This window comes from Pagrus major, chromosome 15 (genome assembly GCF_040436345.1).
Source record: "Pagrus major chromosome 15, Pma_NU_1.0".
In the NCBI taxonomy this organism is placed as follows: domain Eukaryota; kingdom Metazoa; phylum Chordata; class Actinopteri; order Spariformes; family Sparidae; genus Pagrus; species Pagrus major.
Genome location: NC_133229.1, coordinates 28,486,442 through 28,508,609, shown reverse-complemented (window position 1 = coordinate 28,508,609; position 22,168 = coordinate 28,486,442). Strand labels below are relative to the sequence as shown.

General features: G+C 42.2%; 1 protein-coding gene across 1 annotated transcript in view; it reads left to right on the top strand.

Moving 5' to 3' along the window:
* Positions 1-3,453: 3,453 nt before the first annotated feature.
* Positions 3,454-22,168, top strand: part of LOC141009608 (protein kinase C epsilon type-like) — a 63,838-nt gene continuing 45,123 nt past the window's right edge. The window contains exon 1 of the mRNA XM_073482283.1: positions 3,454-4,483. Within this exon, the coding sequence (XP_073338384.1) occupies positions 4,136-4,483 (348 nt within the window). The 5' untranslated portion in view covers positions 3,454-4,135. The remainder of the gene's footprint in view (positions 4,484-22,168) is intronic.

Genomic DNA, 22,168 nt, shown 5'->3' with positions numbered 1-22,168 from the left:
CATCTATAGCCTCAGCTAGCAGCTCTTTTCCATTTTCCATCATTTACTTACTGCTTCCACGTTCATAAATGCCTGCTTCTCATCAACACATCAAGATGTGACCAATTTCCTTCAGAGTAAACATGCAGCATTTATTGTGGGCCTTCCTCCTGACGCTACAGTCTTTCTCACATTTTTGTTTTTCACCCACAGGTGTCACTAATAAAGTCTAAATGGAGCAGAGCCTCTGTTAATGTTATTAGTTGCACCTGTGCTTTCCCTGCGAGTCAACACATCTGCTGTGGAAATATCGCATTCCAGTCACTTTTATCCTCTGATCAGAGAAATAATCAAGATATTGAATTAAACTTAAAAGATCTTAAGCATAATTTTATGCTCGGGAACACCATTTAAAAATGAATCATTAAAAAGGTTATTATCGTGCATATTAGTCGCTTATTGGCTGTATTAGTCATTATAAAGTGCCTTTATTGTGCATGACCAGATTCTACAGCTACAAGGCCATGAACTAACACATTATTATGAACATTGGAGTTATTTTGCTTATTGAAACTTCTTTTGTAAGTGCTAAGGGGACTTTTACATTCCCAATATCTGTCCTGTAAAGCTTGTAATTTAAATGTGTGTGTGTGAAACAACACACTTTCTTAGTTTTCACAATTGAAAAAGAAAAAAGTACAAAAAGAAAAACAATGCACCTTTTTAATCTTAGATGCATGTTGTCAGCTTGATTGTTGTATATATACCTTCTGTTAGACAGCCTGGGTTTAAACTTTTTTATGAAATAAGTGTATTTTTTGTGACATAACTAACGAATGGGCAAATTAGCCTACTAACAAAATGGTTAAAGGGCCAGAATGAGGTCTGGCATAGTATAGATTTCCTTGAAAAATAAATTTCAGGGTGATTCCCTTTGCAAACATTGTGTTTAAGTTACATTAAAATGAAAAGTTATGTGAAAACCTAAAGGGGCGTCGATCAGAAAGAAAGAGTCCAACACTGTGCTAAATCAGTGGACTGCTGCACTACCCACAATGCAACGGAGCCATTTAGTGACATCACCGGAGGCAGTTTATCAGATATGCAGCCACAAAAATCTTTATACTTCTTTTTCCACATCTCTCCGAGACCTGTACACGTATCTAATGTGGAAAATGAAAAGTCCCGTCAGATATCCTGATTAAGCTTGTGTTCTCAACTGATCATTTGTTGTCCTCTCCACGTTAGAGGTTGTTCAGTTTATGGGTTTAAATCATGTAGAGATTCATAACTTCTGTACATGTTCCCTTCTTTCCGTGTTTCCTTTTGGACTTCCAACCATAAAGTTGTCATAAAACCTCTTGAGGTGACATTTTTACTGCAGCATGTGTTTGATTTCTCACATCACTGAGATTTTAAACTGCATCCTTTAATACAACTTGATCCTTTTTGCTCAGCCGGCACAGGTTGTTGTTCTGACGGTCACCAGGAGGGGTCAGCAGTGTTGAAGTGTTTAAATGTGCTGAGTCGTCCTGTGTGTAACCGCTGGATGTCATGTGACGTCACATCACATCCTCACAGCTCTCTGACATAATGTCAGATAGATTTCAACATTTCCTGCATCAACAGTGTGTAACTACTCTTCACGTGTGTTTTCAGTTGTTTAATCTGTCACAGTACAAGTGTCAAAGTCTCAGACAGACTCGCAGATTGTCAGGACTTTTTACCTGCTAGTTTTATATTTTGAACTTTTTCATGTGTTTTCTAACGATCAATCAGCCTTTTAACACCATAAAGTTAAGTTGGATAAGTGAACACAATGTTTCACTGGACCACAGGAGAGTGATGTTTGCAGGAAATGGTCCTTTGTACGATTCCTGATGGAGATATTCTGTTAAAATCAGAGATTTCCAGCTAACAGTCATTAGCCATTAGTCATTTACCACATTAATAATGTCAAGACTTTCTGGGCAATTTAGTTCTAAGTGCTTTTCTTTCTAAGCTTCTTTCTTTTTGTTTCACTTTCAAAGCGAAAGCACAAAATAAGTTAGGACAATGTCTTTATCTTCATATTGACTGACTTCTTGTATACACATGTACAACAAACATCTTTGTTATTCCTTTTAAACTACGAATCATCTCTGTTACACGCTGACATGTCGGGATGACTCACTGCCTGGATGCAGATGATGACAGATTGCTGTCTGTGCAGATGAATGTGCTGTTGCTTTGTGTAAATCGTGAGCTGCTGTCGGCCTTGTACCGAGTCTGTCTCGTACAGGATGTCTCAGCTCTAATGACACTGAGACACATGTGATCGCCAGCAGTATTTTACCTTTTGACCATCCTGTGAGAGATGTGTTGTCTAACGCTGTTTCAACTAAGACTGACTTTAGAAATAAATCACATTTATGCCTCAGGAGAAACACACACACACACACACGGTTTCATGAATGCATTCTCATGTTTTCTATATTATAAACATAAAGCATTTAATTGTGCAGAAAAATGCGGAAAATTGAATTTCTCTGCTGTCGGCGTGTCACATGTTTGTGGCTGCTTGTGACGGCTGCAGACTTTTGTTCCATTTGACCCTGTTGGTTATAAAGAAAATAGAAAAAATACTTATTTTACATTGTTATAACTTAAATAAAGTGGACATGCACAAGTAATATGGTTAATAATGCTGTTTTGCAACACAATCTTGAAGGTGCAGAGTATTAGCAGGCTACTGTCAACACGTGGGGATACTTAAAGAGGTAAAACAGCTACAGTTGATCCTTGGTTGACTGAATTCAAGACTGAAATGTTGCTCAGTCTCACCATAATGTGAACACCTAAGTTGCTGTAAATCAAAAATGCTGCTTCTGCCCTCTAAGATCACAAACTCAAGCAAAATTAGACCCACAAATGTGGCCCATTTGTTAGATTTGTTTGCATATTTCAAAGAAATAAGAAGCTTTTAGCTGGTTTTGAGAACTCATTGTGTATCTGAACAGTACAGTGCTGCACACAGCATTGGTCATGTGGCTAATATGGCGTGCAGTCATCTCTTTGAAATTCCAGGCATGCCTCACATATCCCTACATCCATCCCCTCAGGTCCCATCCTTCATGGAGCTGGCAGTTGGCCTTTATTGAGTGGATGGATGGATGGATGAGCTTCATGTTGCAGAAAATGCACCTCACACCTGTTTGGGGTGCACAGCTATGGTGCGTGTGCTTCTAGAGGAGCCTTTGCTCAAGGGCACCTTGGTGGGACAATGTAAAGTGTTTCATTTTCTAGGAAAATATTCACTCCGAGGACTCTCCTCTCCTCTCCTCTCCTCTCCACCTCCCTAGTCTGTGTTGCGTCGCACTCCCCCGTCTGTCACACCAGGCTCCGACAAATCTGACGTGTTTTTCGCATTTCCTGCACCAGAGAGAGACGGAGACAGAGAGCAGTGTGTCGGGGAGGGGGGAGAGGCAGCCAGAGGTATGTGCACGGGAAGTTAAGATCAGCGGCAGTGGCTGAGACCAGGCCGCGCACCGAGCAGCTGGAACCCCTGTATAACTCACCTCCCCTCCAGCCTGGGTCTGCCCCTCCTCTCCGCCCCTGCTGCGGCTCTCACCAGCCGCTGACTGGTCGCAGCGGTCCGGCTCGAACATCCCTGATGCGCCGCGGCGGCTGGAGCCTCACACCCGCCACACGGTGCGATGCAACACGGGCTAGTGCTCCAGGGGTGCCCCGCTACAGCTAACGGAGTTTTTAGGTAAAAAAAAAAAAAAAAAAAAAAACATGACAGAGCGATTCACATCTGGGGCCTTTGCTCGTCTGTTTGTCGCTAACTCTCGGCTCTTGGTGGCTATTCATGTTTCCTCCGCGCACTTCTGAGGAAAGCGTCTCCAGCTGCTGCTGCTGGTTAGTTTTTTTGGGGAAAATTGGAGCTTATTCGACAAGTGTGGACGTTTTAAGGAGACACCAAAACACGAGCCAGGCTTCTTAGTTGGCGTTTTCTCCGTCACATTCAGCTGGGAGGATTTGGAGTGTGCGCCTGGAGGACCACCGGTTGAACCAGAGCCGTGATTCAGGAGTGGATTGTTTTTGAAGTGGTTGAGAGCAGAAGGAGGTGGGCTCACAGTTTTAAAGGATCAAGTGCCGGAACCGTCTCAGCATCATGGTGATCTTCAACGGGCAGCTGAGGATCAAGATCCGCGAGGCTCTGGAGCTCAAACCGACGGCTTGGTCCCTGCGTCACGCCGTCGGCCCCAAGACCCAGACCTTCCTCCTGGACACGTACATCGCCCTGAACGTGGACGACTCCCGTGTGGGCCAGACCTCCACCAAGCAGAAGACCAACAGCCCCACGTGGAACGATGAGTTCACCACGGAGGTCCACGACGGCCGCAGGATCGAGCTGTCCGTCTTCCACGACGCGCCGATCGGCTACGACGACTTCGTGGCCAACTGCATCATCCAGTTCGAGGACATCCTGCACAACGGCAGCAAGCACTTCGAGGACTGGGTAAGACCAGGACGTGACACCCTGAGGCACGCACACACACACACACACACACACACTGGGGCTGATGGTCCTTACCTGTGCAGGTACAACAATCAGGGCTGTTTGTTTCAATTAATCAATTAATTCTCTTGTCTGCACATTTTTAGGAAATAGTAGAACCAAAACCAAAGTGCAACATCCCAAATATATTTAATTTATGAAGGTATTAACCTGAGAAAAGAGACTGAGCAGGGCCGGAAAACACTGTTAACAGGGCCCAGGGGGAGAGTGTTTTTTGGGCCCCAAAATAGAGCTGCACTGACTAATCCAGCCTGTTATAATCCTGGTCCTTGGGGGGCACCTGCTCCAACACACCTGATTCAAATGAATGTGTCTTTATCAGGCTTCAGCAGAGCTTGATGACCAGCTGATCATTTGAATCAGGTGTGTTGGAGCAGAGAAACATCTAGAACGAGGACCAGGACTGAAGAACGCTGAGTTGTTCTATTAAATTAATTGGCAACCATTTTGATAATTGATTTAGATCGCGTTTGAGTAATTTTCCAAGAAAAAAAGGCCAGATTCTCAGATTTGAGACTCTTAAATGTAAATGTATTCTGGTGTCTTTACTCCTCTGTGACATTAACCTGAATATTATGGGTTGTGGACAAAAAAAGAAATATTCAGGACGTCATCTTGGGCTTTTGGGAACACTGATCGGTGGGTATCATTTAAAAAACATTTGATACCTTGACTTCGATGCCGGTCCCAATCCAATCACCAGCACTATTAGATCTTGGCAGAACAAGCATGCTGCATGCTTATCGGCTCTCTGACGCTGATGAGATCAACTCCTCAGGTGTTGAAATTTGGTATCGAATGACGAGACATTTGAAACTTGATAGTGTCGAGGCGAGTCTGTCGTTGCCGTAAAAGTCTGGAGGCTCGATACCCAGCCCAGCACTTCTGATCGACATTAGTCACCATTTTTTCGACATTTTATAGATCAAACAACTAATCAACTGATTGAGGAAATAACTGCCAAGGAAAATAATCGTTAGTTGCAGCCGTTAAGTCTCATCAAGAGGTTTTTGGATCCCTTGAGGGTCTGAAGAAAAAGTGATGGAAATGTCACGAACGGTCAAAACAAATCATTATTATGACTTCAAGTCAGTTTGTTTGACTCACTCAGATAAGTGCGATGTAATACCTCCTAAAATTTAAAGAAGCCTCTTGGGATCCGGTGAACAAGCTGGAAGCACAACACAAACATTATTAAAACATAATGACGAATTTGTTAGCAACCAGTTGTCTATTTGAGTCTTCTGTAGGGCAGAAAACAAAAAAAACAGGTGAATCTTCAGCTCCCTTTAGCTGCTAAATATTCCACTATGTTTTTGGCAGTTGTGGCAAAGAGACGCTGAAAGTCTCCATCACGTTCGTCTGTTGTGGGGAAATTGTGAGTATGAGAGTGTCTGCGACCACAGCAGCTTTTACTCTGCACACACTCCAACATGTAGACACACAGTATATTCAAACATCTGTTAAAAAGAAAATGCAGATTTCAGCTTCATTAAACTGTGAAAACCAACGGTATTCAATATTTATACATACATGATTTATGCAATGAAAACACTGTTGTCCTGCACACACAGTCCTGCAGATGCACAACATGAATGACCACTGTACACACACACACACACACACACACACACACAGTATAGATTCTGTTACCTTTGTTGTGCTCTTGTTAGATGAACCAGTGACCCACAGCAGAGCTACAAAAGAGGCGAGAGTGGGTGTGGTTGGACCACACATGCATGTTATGCACACACACACACACACACACACACACATACACACACACACACACACAGACACACACACACACACACACAGACAGACAGACACAGCAGCATGAAGGAGCTGGTCATTGTTGTCTGAGGCTGCTGCAGCAGACGGATGTTTGAGTGTATTATTGATGAGGCCATCAGGTCCATTAGAGAGAGAGGGAGAGAGAGAGAGAGATGAAAGAGAGGAGGATGATGAAACAGGAGGAGGACAGGATGGAGAAAAAGAAAGTACAGCCCAGAGCGTATTCCTCATGACGGGAATCTTTTCTTTCAAGGCGGAGCATTGGGAGACTTGTAAGGCCGGAGATGATCAGGGCTGCAGGAGCTGAGTGATGTTTCATGTTCTGACAGTCGAGACTCAGTTCCTGACTAAAGATTTTTGTGGCGAGCTGAAAGTGACTCATCGATGCCACTGATAAACATTAGTGTGAGTCCCGTTAGTCGTCTCTGAACTGTGTTAGCGTACTATGACGAGTGACGACACCTGGTGAAGAAAAGGGCAGTGTGTGGAGTTGTCAAGTAGCACAATATTTAGGAGGAACCACCTAAATCGTCCTGGATCGTGTCCAGTGGGCAGAACACGAACGCTGCTCCTGGTGTTTCAGATTACGTGTGGCATATTTGCAAGTCGCACAGCTGAGCCTAAATATAACATTTAGTGGCACCGTCTCCAAGAAATGGTCGCAAAATGAGAATAAACGGTTGCAGTCTGGAGCCCTGCTGCCAGACTTCCTAGACATTAAAGTACATTTTAAGCTCTAGGAGTTACCTGTTTTTTACTGATTCAACGACACTAAAACTTTGTCACTATCTGCTCTGTTTTCATGCACTAGAAATGATCCTTTTGAACTGTGCTTGTTTTTGAGCAAGCACATTTCACGGCGCACCCACGGGCAAGTGAACATGTCTGACTTAAGTTGCAACACGCATGATGTCATCTCAGACAAAGAAAAAGTTGGCATCACCTCGTTGGAGCTACACAGCCTGTGTAGTGTAGTTTCCCAGTGATGTGAGTAATTGTAATCTCTACTCACAGGTCGGCTATTAGATAAGTTTAAAAGGAGATAAAGTAAAAATAGGGATGTGAGTGGACCTTACAGTGTCGCAGGGATCCAGTCTGTGGAGTTTTCACTGGATTTTTTGGGATGTGGTCCCACTCTGACTCCGTCTGGTCCAGAGTCAACAAATCAGACTGTTTTTTGTAAAGTTATTCTTTCCAAATTTAAAGCTTATTCCACTTTAGATGTACAGGGAGACTATAAATCTTCTGCTGAGTCAGTTCAGGATGTTTTAAATGAGAATATCTCACCATAAAAAAAGATCTTATATCCGTGAAGACATTATGAAGAGCTCCTTTGAAAATATGAATATTATCTAAATGTTGAGGTTAAGTTGATGGAAAGTTACTCAGCCGAGAACCAGAGTGCAAAACAGTGCTTCTGAATACAAGGCTTCATTTATTTGTTATTTTTGGGCTCTGGCTGGTTTGCAGATTTGTGTCTGGTGAGTTCCCATGCAAAATATTTTATTTTTGCAGATATGAAAGACTTAAAGGAATATGTGGTCTACCAGCAATCAGTGATTGCCCAAGATGTCCTTAAATGTCTTGTTTTGTCCACAACCCAAAGATATTCAGTTTGCTGTCACAGTGGAGGAAAAGAAACCAGAAAATATTCACATTTAAGCAGCTGGACTCAGAGAATTTTGACATTTTTGTGCGAGAAAAGTGTTGAAACCGATGTAACAAAAAAGTTTCAGCAGTACGACTGCACCTGAATGCATCGCCAGCCCCCTGTTCTCATCTGTTGTTTGTGTCCATGACTGACGCTTTCACACCCATCTTTACACTCCCTCTCATCTAACAACACTTCCCTCCTCCTTTAATCTATTTTTTTTCTAACTGTATTGTTGGAGAACTACACAGAGTGACTCAGCAACAGTTCATGCAAGATCAGATCTAGATCTAGATCAAATAACCCCTCAACATGTTGAAATTCGGGACTTTTTGTCTCTCTGAGGGTTTATCCCATGACGCAAAATAGTCCTTCAGCTGAAAAGGTGACCTGCTCTCGCTGTATCTGAAGGTGCTACAGGGTTCTCCACCGGCTTAGAAACAAAAGCATCAGTTGTTGCAGATATTTCAGTTTGCAGCGTGTGAACAGAAACCTTAAACCCGTGTTCTGACAAGTACATGCTCATTTAAAAAAATAACTAAACCACTAAAAATTATTATGTCACTGTACTCCTGCAAGCCTGTACACGACCTGCCGCCAATCATCTACTGCAGAAATTATACCAGCCGAGCCAGTCACTCACACACACACACACACACACATACACATGAACTCATTATTCATGCAGGCGTGAAGAACAAGATGCAACGATATGAAAATTGTTGTGTAATGGATTGTGCAAAATGCTCCAGTAGACTTTCATCCGTTTCCTTCTGTGTCCACCTGTGAGTGAACTGACAAAAGCATAAAACATGGACACACTGGAGTGAGCATCCACACTTCACTGAGTCGTCTTTTAAAGTGACGATTGTCTTCTTTAATTTGTGTAATCGATAGGAGAAGCACCTTGACGATGCAGTGCTTTGTCTGTTTGCTGCCTGATGTGTGATTCAGCAGGAACATGACACACAAGTCATGCGTTTGATATCGCAGCTTTTTTGGGCCAAACTTTTGCAGAAAAACAATTTTATAATTAATGATTACATTAATTTTGTTACTGTAAAGACACTAATAATTTTTTTTAATTAGTACCCACCGTTGCTCATGGGAAAACACAATAAAGGCCATGTTTTACCCAAACCTGTCTGTATGCTTAAAGGAAGAGTTCACCCTAAAAATGAAAACTCTACTCCCCCTGATGGAAAGTCGGGTGATGATTCGTAGTCCACAAAACGTTTCTGGAGCTTCACAGCAAAAAAAAAAAGTGTTGCAGCATTTTCATAAACAACCGAAGTAGCTGGGGACTTTTTAAAAACGGAAAAAAACAATCGTAAAAAAATCCCAAAACATAAAATGGCTCTGTTGTAATCTAAGTTTCCGGACGCTCTGAAATTCTACGTTGATTTGAAAAAGACGTTATTTTTACGTGCTTAACCGAGGTCGAGCTTGTGCACTCACTTCAAACAGAGTGCGAAGTGATGAAGATGTGGAGGTGTAAATAACATCTTTTCAAATCAGTTTGTGATCTGGGGCTCTCTGAAGACTCGGATTACGCCGGACAAGCTGTATGGAGCCATTTCATAAGCTTTTTTGTTCGTTTTTTTTTTTTACTTTTTAAAACAAGTCCCCAGATACTTCAGTTGTTTAGGAGCCGTTTCACTGTGAAGCTCCAGGAATGTTTTGAGGACTGAAAAAACTACACCTGACTTTCCTTCAGCAATTTCCTTCTTTGGGTGACCTGTTCCTTTAAATACATCACGTTCACCAATCAACACAATTTATCAATTTCGTCAGTTTCACGAATAAAAAAACAGCAGTCAAGAACCAAACAGCAGGATGAACAAAGGGATAATGAATTGGACCCGAAACACAGAAAGAACAAAGAAAAACAACAGAACATGTAGGGTTTAGTTTGTGTCTTGCAGTGACTTGAGCTTTGAATGAATGACTCTTTGAAGGTGAGCTGAGCAGGCATGATTTCTGCTCCTCTGAACAGTGATTTCATGTGTAGGCAGCCGCCTTGTTAGAACTTGTCATTAAAGAGAGAAGCAACGTAGAGGGAGGACAAGCGTAGGATTTTTACTACAACAGGCAGTTGAGCGAAGGGGAGGAGGAGACGAGAGCGAGACCGAGAGGGTGTCGAAGGAAGCTGTCTACTTTTAAATGGTTAAATGAGGGAGGGATGGGGAGGTGGGGGTGTTCAGCTGGTGGGTGATGTCGCTATGATGACTTTTACAAATATGCTTTCATTGAATTGAACGTCGAAGTCCATATACGTAAGATTTCAGAGAACATGCTGCAGAGAGCAGACAGAGGCTCCGTCTGTCTTATCTGACGTTAAGCATAAACGAGCCTTAAAAGTATCGCTGTTCATCCGTCTGATCATCTGGGAACTGGATGGGACGACTGGTGGACATGTTCTACAGACAGAGGGAGGATGATAGATCAGTTGAACGCTGACAAGACCAGAGATCACTGTTCTCGTCCGATGATATTTCAGTCACAGCTCTTCTCATAGTTGAAGCTCGTCAGGCTAAGTGGTCTGCACACGAGCACTTCCCATCTAAACACACATCCCACGGTGTCACGCTCAGGTGAAGAGGTACTTCACACACTTGATTGTTTTTTAAAAAGGTGGAAACAGCGAGGCAAACAACACTCCAACACAGACACTTCAATATCCAACAGCCTCCCTCATAATCATATAATCTCCTTTTTCTGTCTCTAACTCTCACTGAGGTGTTTAAGGTGTGATCTGAGCAGCTGTACGATCTTAACATTGATTCTGAGTCACTGGTGATAAAGCTTCCCTTCAGCCATAGTGGATTTTTATTAGGTGCAGACACATTTGGATGAATCTTAAGGTCTTCTTAGTCACAGATTTACACCTTACAAGTTTGAAAGATTTCTTGTAGAAATGCAATGATTAATCGATTAGTTGCCAACTATTTCATTCATTGGCGACTAGTTTACGTCTACCGAAGATTCCAGCTTCTTAAATGTGATTATTTTCCAGTTTCTTCCCTCCTCTTTGACTGTAAACTGAATATCTTTGGGTTGTGGACAAAACAAGACATTTGAGGACGTCATCTCGGCTCTGGGAAACACTGATTGACAACAGCTAATCGACTAATTGAGAAGACAATCCACAGTTTTATCGACAATGACAATAATAGCTCGTTGCAGTCCTCATCTCGTGCAGCCACGCTCTGTGCAGACATGTTTGATGATCCTTAATTATATGCTCTCTTCTTCTTGATCATTTCCTTAACAACAGCAGATTTTGTGTTCAGTGATGAAACATGGAAGTATTTTTCAATGCAACACAAAGTCCGCCTCGAGGACAGAAGTTTGGCCCACAAACCTACTAATTTATTCATTCACTGGAGCTGAGGTTGCTGGTAGGACGAACCAAACCATTTGAAATCATCACTTCGGGCTCTGGGAGCTGGTCTTTTGACATATTTATTGGTTAAACTGTTGATCAAATCATACTTCACTCGTTGGTAAACCTCATGACAGTGCTGTGTCGCAGCCTGCAGTCAAAGCAGCATTTCTATGAAGAGAGTAATGACAGACTAAGCAAACAGCTGGATTGAATACATCTCCAGTGTTGAGTATCAGTGGTCTCCCTGCCAGCGTCCTTGTTCCCAGCTGTGGCTGTTACACTGTTAGTTTGGTGTTGCTACTGTGACGGAGCCATGCGGTCGTCCTGCGGGTAAAAGTGTCAACGACGGTGGTTCAGATCCGACAGCAGAAGTCTGCAGAGACACCAGAGCTTCAGCTTTGACTGACGAGTGAAACGATCTGACACGCTACAACTTTCATGTTAAAAAGGGACCTCCCCCGTCACTGAAGCAGTCACTGTAGTCATCTGAGGAATGTGGAGCACTCGGCTGTCTGGCTGCAGATTGTAATTAACCGTTTGTTCTCGTGCAAAGACGTTTATGCAGCAGAAAGGTCAAAGCACAGAAGCTGCTTTTTGAACCGATTCTGAACCAGAGACGTACAGAATCAATGTCGAGACACATCGAAGCCGTTCTGGTGGCACATGGTGGACTGACGCCAAAAGACAGCACAGTCACAGATCCTCAGGACACAGTTGACTAATCTCAGTTTCACCAATTTATTCTGGCAACTGTCAACACATATGCTAACGATTTGGCCCTGTGGCTTCCAGCAGAGCGATGTTGTCATGTTTGTTGACGTGGCCAGAATAAATTGGTGACATGTAGATCAACGTTGTCTCGCCAGACAGCTTAACAACCATCCACACCTGGGCTCACCTAGCCCTAGCAACCCACATGAACGACCCACATGTGGCCCTAACGACTGTGAAACTCAGAGCTCACACGTGTCCTTAACGACTCTGTAAGGACGCTCCCACACAGCGTTTAAAAGCCTGCGACTCCCCTCCAGTTAGTTAGAAGTGAAGAAGCCTCTTGGGTGAGAGGTGAAACGTCTTCGAGAAACTGAAACAAGTCCGGGTGCCTACGATACAGCACTCAGAACAGTTTCTTCTGCTTCTTCACCACATTCCTTAAGGAAAATAATGCCATTTATATTACACTACATTTACTCGACTAGTTACTTTGCAGATTTAGATTTTTAAATACAAAACAAATGATAAACTAATGGAATAAGACACATTTCATAGATTAAATCACCCAAAAGATTCTAGATAGTCATGCTCATTAATAGTCTCATCACAAAAATTAAGTTATTGACTTATCGTACGTATTTTTGTACTGACTCCCAAGAGTCAATTTTTATTAATTATTTTGGTTTTGTGGTTTTTAGTTTATTTGCCTGAAATTGTCTGAAACAATTGTTTCTGTGATATCTATGACGGGTCTGCTGATAATACTTTGTTACATGCTAAAATCCTGCATTCAAAGTACTTCTACACTGCAGTATTTCTACTTTCGCTTAAGTAAAACACCCGAAATGCCTTCTTCCACTACCCTTGTGCGTTGATTCTGGATCTGTTAGTGGTTTGCAGTGTTGCTCAGAGGCACTCCAACACTTTATTAAGAGTCCTCTCGGTTTCCTGAGCCTCTGTAAAGTCTCGTACAGACAGAATAGAGGAAGAACTCGGGCTGCTCTCTTGTTGACCCTGTTTCCCTGCGGGTTGTAGTAGAGGGGTGTCCTCACAGCGGACTGGAGGAAACAGGGGCTGGGCTGAGTGTGTATATGTGTGTGTGTGTGTATGAGTCTAATATTAGCAGCAGTGTGTTTGAGTCACACGGTAGGCCCTACTTCCTGTTTTCACTGTCCAAGTTTACTTCCCAGAGAAAGAAGGGAAGAGGGAGATGGAGAGGGATGGCTCCCCAGGTGCCCCCCTGTAGTTCCTGTTATCATTCATGTATCTGCCGTCCTGTCCACGTACAGTGTGTCACTTACAGTACGAAAACAGTCCAGTAGTCACACAGACATGTCAGGAATGCAAGAGGAAGAAAAAAAAAAGCTGCTGGTGACGACAGCTTCTCTGCTTCTCATGCTGCTCCTGTCAGCGCCACTCAGCTCCAACAAAACGTTTCACAGCAGCAGAAATGAGATGAAAATTATTGTTTTATCACAGATTCTTAAAAATATCAGGAGTCCCTCAAGAAGACTCCTGTTTTTGCTTTATCTCTCATAGTTTCCTGTCTTTTTTTACGTCTTTGTGCTCTGTTGAGAACTGATTAGCTGCGATGATTAATCGATTAATCAATTAGGTGTCAATTATTGAATAAATGGGGAACTATTTAGTTAAACAATTAATCAATTTGAGTACAATTGACGATGAAAACAACTGTTATTTGCAGCCCTAAAACTGACGGATGGAAATTTAGACCTGCGGTTTCAGGCAGTGGTAAATCATATGAAAAGGCCTATTTATTTTTTAACATTAGCAATTAAAAAGCACTAAGCGAGCACAATATCTCTACATAGTCAGCATACTCCTACAAATCTTCTTGTTTTTTCTATTAATTCATAAAAATCAATACACAATTGGATCTTTGTTATAAGAAAACATAAGGTACGCTGATGATATTATACTATTATTAGATCATAAATATGATGTCCTGACAGACGTGAAACTTGATATAAATTTGAAGAAATAATTATGTATTAATATATTTTTTACAACTAATAGTGTAGGATTCACTACTGTAGATAAGCAAATGTACGTTGTTACTGCTGTAACCCCAGTCAAGGTTTTACTGTGTCTGATGGATTTCATTCAGTTTAACAAAAATGCTCCAAACTGAAACTGTAAGCGATATTTTCAAATTATCTGCATCTGTATGCAACAGAAATGTAAGTCTGTGGTTTGCTGACACATCTCTGGACTTCCCACCGAATTTCTCATAATTCTGTTGATGTTTTTTTGAAATATCCTGTTAACCAACAAAAAAAAAACAACTTACTGTAAGGCCGATCCTCACGTTGTCTAGTGTCTCTCTCTCCTGACTCTCTGCACGATGAATGTTGTCATCACACGCAACAGATTTGTATTGATCTATCTGAAGTAGATCCCTTAACCCATTTACAGTCTTTTAACATCCAGAAATGTACTTTGGTTTCTAAAGTCAGACCAGCAGTCAGAGCCAAACTGATAAACTCACCACAGTTCTTTCACCGGCTCCAGTGAAATTATAGATAGAACGTAATGTCCCAGAGAGAGTGGTGAGAAATGCAGATTTATCACCTGAGACAGGACGAGAAGCAAGTGGGATGCAGCTATAAGTGATGATACTGTTCAGCAGTTACCTCGCCTGCTTACTTTCTTTGGGGAGCATTTGCATTTTATGACTCAGTGGGTGAAGAGAGTCCAAAGTTTTAACATGTGGATTCAGTCCTGACATACAGCACAACGGTAATGTAACCTTACGTAACCAGTCTAATGAAGTTCGTAAATCATAATGTCGAAAGTCATGCGTCTGAGGAATGTCCCTGACATAAATCAGCTGTGAGCTCCACAGGAGGCAGAATTCAACTAAGTAAGGAGACGTCTCCGTTTTCCTCCCAAACAGGATGAGAGAGGACAAAACACCCTGTAACACTCACTGTGTGGCAACAAGAGACATCTGATGATGAACACTTCACCTGTGAAAGTCACCTCAACGGCTGTATGTCACAGATACATACAACAGATTTGGTTTCTTTCATTTTTCAAACTTTGAGACACATGTAAGAAAGAATCCAGAAAGAAAGTGGCACATTTGTTGATGATGGAAACGGTTGTTTAATGCAGCTCGACTGAAAATACCTACATCCCCGTCACGCAGTACAAACTCCTCAGTCAGGAGGTTTAATACCGATGCAACATGACTAACGTAACTGAACTCGTGATCATAAACCCAATCAGCAGATACTCTGTTGTCTGTAAAAGTAGGGATGGTTATTGTTTTTTCCATACAAAGTTTTAAAAAGTTAAAAGTTTCATATATACAAGAACCCAAAGAACAAATCTTAAATTAAATAGTGTTAAATTAGCAACATTTTGATTGAATTCTGGAACGATGCATCAAAGAATAAGTAAATATCATCACGTTTATACGTATATATGGTCACATTAAGTGCAAGAACGGCTCATATGAGCAGATTTTGTCTTGAACTCAAGATTCAGGACTCAAGAGCTCTTCGCATTCACAGTTTTAAACTTTCTGTAACTCTCCCTCGACGTCCTCCTCCTCATCTGTTTATCTCTGCTGTGTTCCTGAGTAGCTGCAGGTCTCTTTGAGGATACATGCAGCCACATGACTCCAGCTTGACTAAAGCTCATGTGATTAGCTTTGGGACAGCTCTCTCTCTCTCTCTCTCTCTCTCTCTTGCTCTCTCTCTGTGTGTGTGTGTGTGTGTGTGTGTGTGTGTGTGTGTGTGTGTGTGTGGTGTCTGAGAGGAATGTGTCCCTGTGTGATTAGGTTAACATGAAGCCTATAAAGCTTCAGTTGACAACTTGTGACATTAATAATGAATCCTTAAACAAACCTCGGTCGGGGGATAAGAAAGAGTAAAAAGAATCCTTGAGGGATCCCAAACTTGTTCACAGACACCCCTTTTCCTGATGCATTCGATGACCTTGTTACCATCCAAACAGAATAAATGACACAAACAAACAGAATATTCCTCGACCGGAGGCAGCTCACCTCTTACCGAGGCTTTTCCCTCACCTCGGCTGCAGTCGAAGATTACTAACTAATAGGGGAAACTCCCTTCTACACATTTAATATCTGTGAACTTCCAGTTTTCACTCCTCTAACCATCAACAACCCAAACAGGACTGAAGGACAAGAAGGAGAAGACCACACTGCACTTCACGAGAACTACTTTATGATAGAAGTCAAGTCATGTTTCGCCAGTTAAATGCTTTTAATGTGAAGCTGCAGCTGTATCAAATGTTCGGTCTGCATTAGCAGTGACTTAATGCAGCGCTCTACATGAATCGAGTGTCTTGTCTTGTAAAAAAGCCTGCTGTAATTGGAAACACTGGTGATGTTGTGAGCTTATTAGTTGGTGGGAAAAAGCCTGTCACCAAGGCAACAGTGTTTTTAGTTTTTTTGTCAGCATTATGTCCTTTATGTTATTTATTTTCTTAATCTAAGGTATGAGTGACATTTCTTTAAAAAGACAGGAGTACAAGCTTCTTTAGGATCCTTCATCAGTGACTGGAACTGGATGCAATAGTGAGATATGCTTGAAAGCTAAGATAAAAGCTAATAAGGTGACCTTGAGCTAGGAGTTTATTGATCCCACGGTCGAAAGCAACTTTCTGTGCTCCAAATACGGACTGTTACAGCAACCTGTAGTGACTGCACAGTCCTCTCTGCTGCTCAGACTGTGATTCAGAGGTAAAGTTCAAATGTGTCTGGAGGTATTTCACAGATGTGTCCAGCTGTGGTCCTCCTGGGACAGATGTAGACATGCTTTTGTCAATTTGTGAATTTAAGATGTGTCATGTGGTGTGTTGAAGGCCTTCGGTGCTGCAGAGCTCTGCAGTGTGCTCTTTATAAAGGCCAAGCAGCCCTCATATAAATCTTTAAGAAGAAAGCTAATGGTCGACTAATGCTTCAGGTATGTTTCGAGTTAGTGCTGGGGGAAGGACAATAGGAGACATTGTGTCTCTCTCTCTCTGTGTGTGTGTGTGTGTGTGTGTGTGTGTGTGTGTGTGTGTGTGTGTGTGTGTGTGTGTGTGTGTGTGTGATAACCCAGAGAAAATTCCTTTTATTTGAGACATGGCAACATGTTCATGCAGATCTACAAGAGAGCTGACAAAAGACCAAGGACATTATATAGGCTGGTGTGTGTGTGTGTGTGTGTGTGTGTGTGTGTCTGTGTACAGTTTGGTGTAGTTCATGATCTTGTTTATAAGGAGAGGAAAAGCCAAGTTATCGTGTAAATGTAAACATCAGTTCATCTTGTTTGCCTTTATGTTATCTTATATGTGAGTTTGTGCACATTGTGTGTGTGTGTGTGTGTGTGTGTGTGTGTGTGTGTGTGGAGGTGACAGTACTGTACATAGTAGAAGCAGATGGGTGTGTGGGCGGCCTCTTCCACTCTCCTCCACTCACGCTGAGATAGGCAGAGCAGTAAAGACGAGTGTGATGACAGTATTATGGAGGAGATGAGCTTATAAAGTGCAGTTGTGACTCTTATCTATTTCCAGCTTTGTCTGTAAAGAGAGTGTCCATCCAGCAGAGGTGCAGTAACTTTGAGATGTTTCAAAGTTGTTCGTTTTGTGGTTAGCTGTCGACAAACATGTTGAATTATGTTGATATTTCTATCATTTTATTTCACAGTATTTCTGCTCTGTTCACTCTATCCTTTATTGTAATCCACTTTGTAAATTCTGTCTCAAGTTGTCGACTACTTCGTAGTAGAAGTGTGATTATTTCTCGATTATAAGAAGCATCGTAATGTGGACGTTAAAGATTTCTCAAAGATGGAGAGACAGATGATAAACGGGAGATTGCAGCCTGTGTTGTTTGCTGAATTTTCAGCATCGGCTGGAAAATACAGTTCAGAAGTCTCTTCACGTCATCGCTCTTTCGAATTGAATTGTGGGGCGGCATGAGGCTGATGTTACTTATGTGGAGATAGGTTGGGTTATGCTTGGAGATGTGGCGGAGCGAGGCAGCAAGTGATAAAAAACACACCCAGTATTTTGAAAGCAGACATTGATAATTGAATCATGACACCAGTGAAGTTTCACACCTACTTAAACCACATCTGATTTTAGGATATCACAGATGGTTTGTATTTTGGCCACTAAGTAACAAGAAATGTGGTGCAGAAATGTCAAAGATACAGTTTGAGATCATGTAGAAGCAGTTTACTGACTCTAAAACGGTACATCCTAATGCATCTTTATCAAAGATTACTGTGAAGTAAATCATTAGATGACTTAATGGAGTTCGGTGTAGCTGGAGGACATCCAGTAAGGGCTAACTGTGGGAGTGGAAATCAGGCACATGCACCGAGTGTCGCAGTGATAGTGAATCATTAACACAGCCGTGTGTGTCTATTGTTTTTATAAACATTCTGCATGTTTCTGTCTTTGTATTCAGAGTTTTATGCATCTGGCCTCTGGTCCCTCCACCAGTATCTCCTTCCTATCTTCTCCCAGTGTTCTCTCTCTTTCCGCAGCCTCCCTCTCCCCTGTGTCCTCCTCCTCATCCTCCTCGTCCTCCTCCCTGGTGTCATCAGCCATGAGTCAGTTAGAGGTTAATGCACATGTTTCTCCTCCATCTCTTCTCTCTCTTGCCGTTATTCCAGACAGTGATCTTTATCTTCGCATGTGAGAAACCACAAGGAAACACTAACTGCCACGTTTTGCACAGATGCACATTTTGAGCTCACAGTGCACACAGATATTGGCAGAGAGGACCTCAGAGACATGTGCACACTGTCGATGCTCAGGACATTAACTGTGACGATGTCATTTGGCCTCAGAGAAAGTTGGTGATCCAGAGGAGCAGAACATTTTGGTGGAAAGCATTTTAAACTGAAAACATTAAGCCTCATTCATCCTTCTGAGGGTTCTCCTCTGATGTGTTGTACTTTGGTTTGGATGTTTTGCCACAAAGAGGAAATAAAAAACAGAAACAAAAAGAATTTGAGACTTAAAATTGGAGATTAAAAGTGTAAAACCTCTTTACAGCACATTAAACTTAGGCCTTAGTAATTTGCAGGAGACAGAGAAACCATGTGTGTGTTTTTCTATGTGTGTGTGTGTGTGTTTCTAAGTGTGTGTGTGTGTCACCATAGCTCGCCTGTTCACTGTGCTGCTGCATCACTTATTCAACAGGGACAAATTAGGCACAGACAGACGTGGCTAAACAGGAGGACGGGCACGAGTGGCTGCCGACAGGAGAGCCTGTGTGTGTGTGTGTGTGTGTGTGTGTGTGTGTGTGTGTGTGTGTGTGTGTGTGTGTGCGTGTGTGTGTGTGTGTGTGTGTGTGTGTTCTGGGCTGTTCTGGTTTGTTTGAAGTAAATCCAGTGCATTAGCAGCAAGAGTGAGTCCAGCTGTATGAAGTTGTTCAAGCTCTCAAGTACCTTTTTGTGTGTGTGTGTGTGTGTGTGTGTGTGTGTGTGTGTGTGTGTGTGTGTGTGTGTGTGTGTGTGTGTGTGTGTTGGCTGTATCTTATCTGTTCTGCTCGTCGCTGTTTGTTATTTATTTATTTGTGTCCATTTGTTGATCATAAATCGACTGTAGAGAGGAGGCTGTTAACTCTAGTGCATCCATTACTGCTGCTACAGTGGAGCAGTGCTCTCTGCTGCAGTCTGCTCTCCTGGAGCTACACCGTGTCTCTCCCTCTCTCTCTCTCTCTTTCTCTCTCTCTCTCTCCCTCTCTCTCTCTCTGCATGCACATCGACTGCTCTCATGCACTTCTATTCTTGCGAGGACCAATTTGTGAAGGGGTCTGCAGAGTGTCAGTCCACAGAGGCTGTGTGCTCTCTGTCACTGAGTGCAGATAAAACACAATGTCCTCCCTGTCCTCCCTCTCTCTCCCTCTCTTTCTGTGTCCCTCCATCATTGTCACTGATTTTTTTCTCTTGGCGTTTTGCTTCCTTTCTTCATTATATCCCTGCTACAACTGCAAAATTTGAAATTGCTGCCCAATCACCAGAATAAATGTTAGTTTAGGGGCAAAATCCACTTGGTTAGGGTTTGGAAAAGGTCACGTTTTTGTCATGTTGTCAAGTATCCAGTGGTTTCACACTTACAAACTTTGAAATGCCATCTCAATCATCTGTAACTCCGCAAGCGTCGCGTCCATCTCTCGGCATGGAAGTCAGCTCACATACAGTTAATCGGAACGATTCCTGCAAAATGACACATGTTGACGGTACATTTGAAACGCACACATTTTGACATGTTTCGTGGTTTCATCAGAATAAATGTTGGCAATTTACGTTTCTGCAAACCACGGATATGTTAAAACTTTAGACTTGCAACGTAAGGTTACTGTTCGTTCAATTTTCAGTCTTAGGTTGTGTCAAAAACAACTTGGTTGGTTGGGAAAAGATTCTGTTTTGGCCTAAAATAACTGCTTTGGTTGCCACAAACATGGTCTCGTTAAAAGTACTTGGTTTTGTTGGCGATATATATATCAGTTTATTGTCACCAAGGCCCGAGGTCTCCTAAAAAATATCCAGGAGTGTCACGCTTACAAATGTTGAAACTCATCTGGAACAGCAGTCACCGGTTTGGCAGCTTTCCTGCTTCTTCCTTCTCTTCATCCTGTTTCACTTTGGTAAACATTTAGTGCAGTGTTGTTGGATGGAGACACGGTTTTGAAGTTTGGACACTCTCCTGGATCTTGGCGTTTTGACGTGTCAGTTTTATACCAATTTTATGTTACAGTTTTGCCAAACACACAATGTTGATTTGTTTTGTTGTGTTTTTGGTTAAAACCAATTTTTACTTAAAAGAGTTTTATGTCCGTAGCGATGCCTTTCTTTATCTGCTGAGTGTTTGACGTATGATGGGATGGATGTGGGCAGTTGTGAGGGGAAAAAAGTGTCAGTATTTATTTTTTATATTGACATTTTTTTTATTGTAAACTGGACTTTGTGCCAGAGACGTGAGAAGAGAGTCTAAATAAAGGGTGTGTGTTTGTGTACAGTACAGTGTGTCTACAGTGAATCTGAGCCAAGAGTTCAACAATGTCATGTGCTCTCACTTCAACCTTGACAGACTGTGTGTGTGTGTGTGTGTGTGTGTGTGTGTGTGTGTGTGTGTGTGTGTGTGTGTACGTGTCTGTGTACATGTCTGTGTGTGTGTAAGCGTGACAGAGCTGGCAGGTGTGGACAGAAGTCATCACTTGCTGAAGGACCTTTTTATTTTTGGGTCAGTCGCAATCACAAGGAGTTATCACCACACACACACACACACACACACACACGGGTTGATTCATGTCACTATTTACATATACTGACATTCATTTCCTGGAGACTTGCCACTCACCCTAACCTTAACCACTGACTCCCAACTGTGGACACAGTTTTATCCCGAATTGGACAAACTGTCCCTAATTAACTGGTCGTTAGTCTGAAATTTGTCCTCATAGTAGTCGCCCATGTCAGAAACACACTCACACACACTCTAATCTATTCAATCGAGCACTCCCGTATCACAAGTGAAGCGTTGGACCACTCACAGGTCTTTTTTTAACCCTCAAAGGCGTAGAACAATGTTTGGGTACCAGGTTCTCCGGTATATACTTTGTTTAGCAGGCGGCATCAAGTGTCAAGTGTCTTTGAGGGTTAACAGACACCAAACACTTGATGCTGAGGGTGGCGTCGTTATTTATGACTGTGAGATTGAATAAGTTGTTTGGCTTAAAAAGGACACAGATTTCATTTGTGAAGAAAAACGTGATTTATTTCTTTGAACATCTGAAACTTTGTTTTTACATATTAGTTTCATTTATTTTGTCAGTTTAAATGGAATAAATACTTTAATTCCTCAAAGAACGAATGTGTAATTGTCATGAAAAAAATCATGGCCTTTCAGCACTGAACACTGACTGATCATCTCAGAGCTGCACGATTATAAACAACACACACACACACACACACACACACACACACACGCTTCAGATGCATTAGAGCGGATGGAGGGAAACCTGCTCAATTGAGTTAAAGCCTGCAATTTAATTTACCTCAGAGTGTGTGTGTGTGTGTCTGTG